General features: G+C 47.8%; 1 protein-coding gene across 6 annotated transcripts in view; it reads left to right on the top strand.

Annotated features, from left to right (window-relative positions):
• Nucleotides 1-692: 692 nt before the first annotated feature.
• Nucleotides 693-7,373, top strand: part of SDK1 (sidekick cell adhesion molecule 1) — a 536,293-nt gene continuing 529,612 nt past the window's right edge. For 5 of the 6 annotated variants that reach the window (XM_048493596.1, XM_048493599.1, XM_048493598.1 and 2 more), the window contains exon 1: nucleotides 1,597-1,981. In XM_048493596.1, the coding sequence (XP_048349553.1) occupies nucleotides 1,600-1,981 (382 nt within the window). In that variant the 5' untranslated portion in view covers nucleotides 1,597-1,599. Of the gene's footprint in view, nucleotides 822-1,596; nucleotides 1,982-2,021; nucleotides 2,154-7,373 lie in introns of those variants that run through there. The other variant, XM_048493601.1, reaches the window with a different exon arrangement.

Here is a 7,373-nt window from a genome sequence, read left to right as displayed (position 1 = left end):
GAAACAGGGACCTGGTAGTATTTCCTCAGAAGCTAATCCTGCTGTAATCGGTAGGATATGTTTATTGATCTTATGTTTATTGATCCTGTTGTTGTTGCCATGTTTATTGCTGGTTGTTTTATTATGTGATGCTTTTGATGTGGTTCATGTTGCTGTGCACCGCCCTGAGCGTTTCGGAGGAGGGCTGTATATAAAATAAATATACAATACAATTTCCTTGCAAGTAAGCGATGGCTGGGGGTCCAGGGCAGGTGTGGGATGTGGGGGGGGGGGAGAAGGTGTGGACTGAATGCCCAACTCTTCTCTGGAACCATCCCCCCCGTTCACTGGGGCTTCACCCTCAAGACAATCTGTGTGTCCGCCTGATTGAAGCCTCCCATTCCCACGAGGCGATGCAATGGACGCAGCAGCCTTGGGAGTCAGTCAGTCCCAGAAGGCGCTCTCCAAGAGTTCAGGATCCGCCCTGGAGGGGAGGGGGAGAGGAAGCCCCTTCCCCCCTTGCAGCTGGGAGGCCCAGGCACATGCCTTCCTTCTCCCCCGAGGCCAGGCGTGAACGTCTGCCTGCCTTTCCGTCTCCCCAGCCTGCGCCAAGCTCCTCCAAGCTCTCTGTGTCTTTGTGTTTACAGCTCCCGAGAAGAAGAGCAGCGGCGCAGCCCCTCCCGGCCTCCTCCCTGCCCCTCAGGAACTCCGCCGGAGGATTGTCTTCTTCACCTTGGGGCAGCAGCCGCATCTCCGCTTCTCACCTTCCTCCGGCGGCGCAGCTGACCCCCCAGAGACGAGGGGAGGCAGAGGCCAGGAGCCCCGTTGGCTTGTGGCTGGAGGTGAGCGGGTGGATCTTCCTCCTGGCCGGGGACATCGGAGCAGGGATCCCCCACCTTGGCTGGAGAGTGGGGAGAGTTCACCAGAGGGGGAGAGAGAGAGAGAGACCCTGTTTGCCCGCCCTCCCTCCTGCCCTCCCTCCTTGCCTCCTTTCCCCTCCCACTGGCCAGCCGCCGGTTGCAAAAGCGAGCTGGGAAGACGAGCGGCTCCCTTTACCTGCCCGGGCATCTCTGCAAGCTGCAGCTCCCGAGCGCGGCGAGGGGGATCCGGAGCGAAATCGGATTGCAAAGCAGCGTGAAGCGGGCGGAGGATTTGTGTGTGTGTGTGTCGCGGGGAGGGCTGAAACCTGTCGGCGTGCTCGCAGCCGAGGAGGACTCCTCGGGAGTCGGGAGCAAAGCCAGCCTTCCGCCTGGGCTCTGGGAGAGACTGCATGACTTGTGCCAGAACTGAGCAGAAGAACTTCCCGCGGCGGCAGGATGGAGGCACAGAGACCCAGCCAGGCTTAAGCGCCGGGGGGACCCGTTCGCCCGTCATCTTTGCGGCATGGAGGGGACGCCTCTCCCCGGATGGTCTGCCGGCGGCCGGCTGCTGGGCTGAGATGGCCCCGTCTCCTCCTGGTGCCGGGGGTGGCCTGCTGCTGCTGCTGCCTGCTGCTCAGGGGGGCGGCGTGTGCTGAAGCCAAGCCACGGACTCCCGGAAAGTTCCCGCACCAAAGGCGCGCGCCCACCCAAACTCTCCGCCTGCTGCCTGTTTGGCGCAGTCGCCTCCTGGGCCAGGTCCATGGATTTGCTGGGCGGTTGTGAGACAGGATGCTGCCCGCGCTCGGTGTGCTGCTCAGCCTGCGCAGGGCTCAGCTCCTTCCGGGCTGGGGGGCTGCCGGGGCCCCGAAAACTTGGGGAGGGACGCAGTGTGCGCCCTTGTCCTCCTGTCCCAGCCGCCCGAGAGAGCCGGGCCTCGGAGGCAGTGGGGCGACCGGAGGGCCTGGGGGTCGGCGCAGGCAGAATGGTCCAGGAGAGAAGGCGAGGGGCTCTGGCTCTGCCCAGGAATAGCTGGCTGGGTCGAGTGATGCTCTGGTGCAACTTCTTTCACTGCTGCCTCTTCTGCCGGGGATGGTGGGCGTTGCTCTTCCTCCAGTTCCACATGTTGCAAGTGCTGGCACAAGGTAAGAATACTCTCCATTTATCTCTTCCCCCCTCCCCCAGAAAGATGCTGCCTGCCTGCCTGTCTTTGAATGCATAGAAAAGGTGCCAAGCATGCTGCCACTCAGGGGAGCCCTGGCTTCGTCCACAGTCCGGAGACTGCCGCGCTGGCTGGACCCTCCTCTTGAACAAAAGGTTTTGTATCCCAAGGGCTCGATTTCTATACACAGCCAGAGAATCTCTTGGCTTTCCTTCTTGGTTGGTGTGTGGCTGTCTTGCAACCTCCCTGTTGCTTGTGGGTGGAGGGTGGATGTACATGTCCAGGTAGCGCAAGAGTTAACTTCTGGTTGGGTGGTGTAATGTATATAAAACACATTGGGCTAAACTGTCAAGAGAACCGGAGTCGTAAATCTGCCTGTGAAGGCATGTCGTAGAAAGAGGGGGAGGGAGGCAGCCAGGGAGAGAACTGAATACCCTTGTATGTTCATTGCCTCGGTTCGGGCAGGGTGCATTCAGATTGCCAGCAACCAGGGGTGAGCCCAGACAAACGGGCCGATTGATTCGTGTCTCAGCATTTCCACATCAAGGATCTTTATAGGTCGTGGCAGAGCAGGGGGAACAATAGACTTCACAGAGCAAACGCCAGAAGCTTTGAATCCCATTTGTTTGTTTGTTTGTTTGAAATAGCCAAATCTGTAGTAATTCAATAATGCTTTGACAGAAGTGTGTGTGTGTGTGTGTGGTGGTGGTGGTGGTGGTGGAATTTGAAGCCTGGGCTCTAGCACTGGTTGCACAGAACAACCTGATGCACTCAAACACCACTTTCACTGTTTGCACCCCCCCCCCCTCCCAGTGCTGTGAGTTCATTTGTCAACTGATTGCCAAGCCAGGCTGAAGCTGTCTGTTTGGCATGTTGCTGATCTTCAGTCAGGTTGTCTCCCTGCGAGTAGCGTGTAGAAGTTTGCTCCTGCCAAGAAAAGCAGAGTGTTCACTTCTGGGCCCCTGGGCGTCTCCCTCCTAACCAACAAAAGTTACTTCCTGGTTATTCTTTCCGAGTCCAATTTGTTTTCCTCCATGTGGATTGTTTTAGAAGAATTGGAAGCAGGGATTGGAGCCTTGGCTGCCAAGATTTTTTGATGCTCACCGTCAGCCAAGTCCTTTTACACTGAAGACAACTGAGGGATGTGTGTGACTTTAGGGAACACCCCCCCCCTTACACTCACTGAACCCTGGAAAAAAATGTGGGATTGTGTATTACCTTCTCCCCCCTCTTGGTGTTGTTTGGGGAAGAATAGGACTCTAGTGATTGGGCAGTTTGAGTGGTAAGAGGAGGAGCTACATGGCAAATCCTTTGCAGGCCTTGTCAGTTTTACTGTTTCAATGAAGTGCATCAGCAGGCCAAAACAGTTCCGAAACACTCCTTGGTAATCTACTCCAGCTTTTTACATCTGCCTCCTTAGACCCCTTTGAATGTGCTTTTCCCTGAACGGTTTGAACAACAGAGCCTTCTGGGCATCAGCTGGATATTATGTTTATACCGAAGCTGCCTTGTTAATCTCCTTGCAGGCTACATTTTTCTGTTTTTGTAAACGTTTTTGCTAAGCATCATCATGACCTTTTGCAAGACAAATATTTGAACAGCTATTGAAATTGGGTTTCCTGGAGTCGGCGGAGAAGCCAAGTTTATATGCATATGCATGTGAAACAATTAAACTGACCTTTAGAAAAAAGGAATTGTTTTCTATGGTTGAGTGGTGAAAGTAACCTTCACCTTGCACTGGAGAATACATATGTATCCCCTGGTATCATAAGGGGCAGGCCTGCACTATTGTGTATACTTCTGCAACCCGTGCATATTATTACACAACCCTACTTTACTTACTTGAGAATAAGTTCCCACTGAATATAGTGGGAACTTAGCTTATGAGAAGAGAAGGTTTTATTGCCATTACAATCAGTACAAAATGCATGCATTAACAAGCATAAACCATACCAATACTTAAAAACACATTTAAAAGTTAAAAACCTTCCAAATTAAAATGGTCCAAAATAAAAAAGGCATTTTTTAAGAAGATTATGAATAAACTTCACAGTTTTAAAAGTTCAAATCCATTTCTGTTAAATACAGTATACTGCCAAGATGTCTACTACTGAACAGATTTACTCCACAATTATGCTTATGATGCTGCTGTACTATTGATTTGATGGAAGATTTATGTGCCTGGTTTCTGTAGATTTAAGAGAACAGATCCCACAAGTTCATGAAAAGTTTGTGAAATGTTATTAGAATTATGGAGGGAGCAAAATGAATGATTGTAGCTGAAGAAATCCAAGGTCTCAAGTATTTTAAGTAACTGTTCAACAGAATTCAGTAGAACTGAATTGGCTGTCTAAGGAATTCAGTCATATATATTGTGTTGTAATTTGTATGATGGTGACTTGTGTGGAGTAGGAACATTTCACTGTAAACAGGAAGAAAAAGATGTTACGAAGTATTCCTTTTGAGTGTATAATGAAGAGTGCGTGCTCTACTGTGTCAAACTTTACTGGAAGCGTCAATTCTGATCAGCTTTTTGTTTTATTCTCCTGAGTCGCTCAGTGCCCACAACTTTTTTTAAAAAAAAATCTGATTGCAAGTTTGTATCTCACCCTTTTCATTGATGTGGATTCTTATCTTGAAGGTGGAGAATGTCTAGTGAGGTTCTGTATGAGGAGATCTGTTAGTCATGAGCCCAGGAATGTTAGCTGGCTATCCTAAGGATGCTTTCCTTGGAGCAAGTCCTATTGAATAAAAGGGATACACCTCCTGAGTAGGCCTTGGAATTGCTCCCTCTGTGGCTGTCTAGTCTGTTGTGTTCACTCAAAATAAGACTGGAGCTACCGGTGATTAGAATCCATTCACAAGTAGTACTCTATGACAGGAGAGTTTTTAATAAATTACTTAGGCATCATATTCTTGGAATTAACGAAGCACATACGAGAGATGCTATTAACTTAATTCACAATAAACCAGACGAAAATAGGTTTTCAGGCAACATATTTTATGCACCAAAGACAGTGAAAACTATTCATTAATACTAAGCTATACATTATAGATGGTCAACTAATTTTTTTTGCCCAGACAGATTGCAGTGCGAAGCCGAACATAATGGAAATGTGACACTAATTCAGAGTTTTCATGCTGGATTCTTCGTTCTAGGCTTCCCATCTGTTGAATGAAAAAGTCATTGCTTATTACTAATGATATTGGGATTAATAGACTGAGCGTTATGATGATGCTTTTCATTATTATGCTAATGGGCACCAGAGGCTCCACTCCTGCAGAGGGAGGAAATTAAACAGGGGGTATTTCAGTACCATTTCCATGGACTCTGGTCCACCAATCTTTTGCTCTTACTTCTGAGCAGCTGATCCAGCACCTTCAGGGTGATTATATGGTTCTTCCTCTTTCCCCTGCTTGTCTATCCAGCATCCTTTTCTGCCCTGGTTATTTGCTCTAGGTTAGATACTGTTGGGAAGTGGGGTTTTCCCCCCTTTTGTTTTTGTTCTCCTGCTGTCGGGAAGTCACTCCTCATAATTGTTCTGCCTTGAGATTCAGGCTCCCTAGCCACAGCTTCCCAACAGGCCTATGAAAGAAAACACAACAAAGCCACTGCCTGAGAGAAACAGCTTTATAGAGAGGTCCCTAGCGGTGCTTCAGGCCTGTTTATATGTTCAGCCACTCGTTGCCTGGTTGTACGTTGACCCTTCTTGAACTCATTTGTTTTCTGAGTTCCATCTGCTCTGTTTACTTCTCCCTTTATTCAGTTATGACTATCTATGTTCAACCCTGCCTACTCTGGACATTGAAGTACTTGAAAGGTAGAGCATTTAACTGAGGCTATATTAAATGCACAAATCTAATAGGATGTGGGGCTAAGAGAGTTCCGAAGAACTGTGACTAGTCCAAGGTCACCCAGTGGGAATGTAGGAGTGCGGAAACTCATCTGGTTCACCAGATAAGCCTCTGCCACTCAGGTGGAGTAGTGGAGAATCAAACCCGGTTCTTTAGACTAGAATCTACCTGCTCTCAACCACTACACCATGCTGGCTCTCTAGCATTTCTAGGGATCAGTTATCATCAGTTGAACTCTAGTACTAAACTCACCAAGGACATGGTATAAACTTCTTAGATAGGTTCATATCTACTTCCTTGGGAAATCTTATCAGTCAGCGAGCTCTATGCATCTGAGGGATGCAACAGGTAGCAGTTTGGCCCCTGCAGAGAACTTCAGTTAACATTAAAAATGGAGGGAAACTGTAAAGAAGAACCATGTTTGAGGCTCAGTAGGGCTGCTTTCAGAGTATACGGAAGAAGCAACTCTTCCTGTGTTTCAGGGGGAAGAGGGATGTTTGCTCACCTGTGAGTACAAAGCAAAAGATCCTGTATCAGATGACAGGGATTCACTGGGATATTGGACCAGCTCCATTTCTTTCTCTCTGAGGGAGAGGAGAGAGAGGTTGTACATGTATTCTGTTCTGTTTCATGTGTGAGAAGGTTTATTTACTTAATGCATACCTGTCTCCCCAGTTGGAACCCAAAGCAGCCTACCGTATATACTCGTGTATAAGTCGACCCGCATATAAGTCGAGGCACCTAATTTTACCACAGAAAACTGGGAAAACTTATTGACTCGCGTATAAGTCAAGGGTGGGAAATGCAGCAGCTATTGGTAAATTTCAAAAATAAAAATAGATACCAATAAAATTACATTAATTGAGGCAGCAGTAGGTTAAATGTTTTTGAATATTTTTTCAAAGAAAAACAGTAAACTAGCTCTGTAAATGGAAAAGAGGGTCAACAAGAACAATATGGTATCAACAATAACTTTAAAAGTACAAAAACCTTAGCTTTTTTTTGTAAGGAAGGGTTTTAAACAATGGATCTTACAATAAAAACTGGAATGAACATGCCTGTTCACTGTGACTCAAAACTACCCTGCTTTTTAAAAGAATAGTTCATTATTTTTAGTGTACATATTGTTAAAATTGCACATGGCAGGTGTCATTTTAGAAGGGACATTCACACAACCTGTCAGGGGAGGAATGTTTATGTTAGCAGTACCAACATTTCAGAGTATCTTTAGGAGATCCTCCTGATGATACCACCCAGGTTTGGTGAAGTTTGGTTCAGGGGGTCCAAAGTTATGGACCCTCAAAAGGGTAGCCCCATCTACTACTTGCTTCCATTGGAAACAATGGGGGATGGGGCACCCCCTTTGGGAGCCCATAACTTTGGACCCCCTGAACCAAACATCACCAAACCTGGCTGGTATCAGCAAGAGATTATCCTGATGATACCACCCAGGTTTAGTGAAGTTTGGTTCAAGGAGTCCAAAGTTATGGACCCTCAAAATGTAGCCCCATCTACTGTAG

The sequence above is a fragment of the Sphaerodactylus townsendi genome, linkage group LG04 (genome assembly GCF_021028975.2).
Source record: "Sphaerodactylus townsendi isolate TG3544 linkage group LG04, MPM_Stown_v2.3, whole genome shotgun sequence".
Lineage (NCBI taxonomy): Eukaryota > Metazoa > Chordata > Lepidosauria > Squamata > Sphaerodactylidae > Sphaerodactylus > Sphaerodactylus townsendi.
Note: the sequence above shows the minus strand (reverse complement) of the source record. Positions and strands in the feature narration are given on the sequence as shown.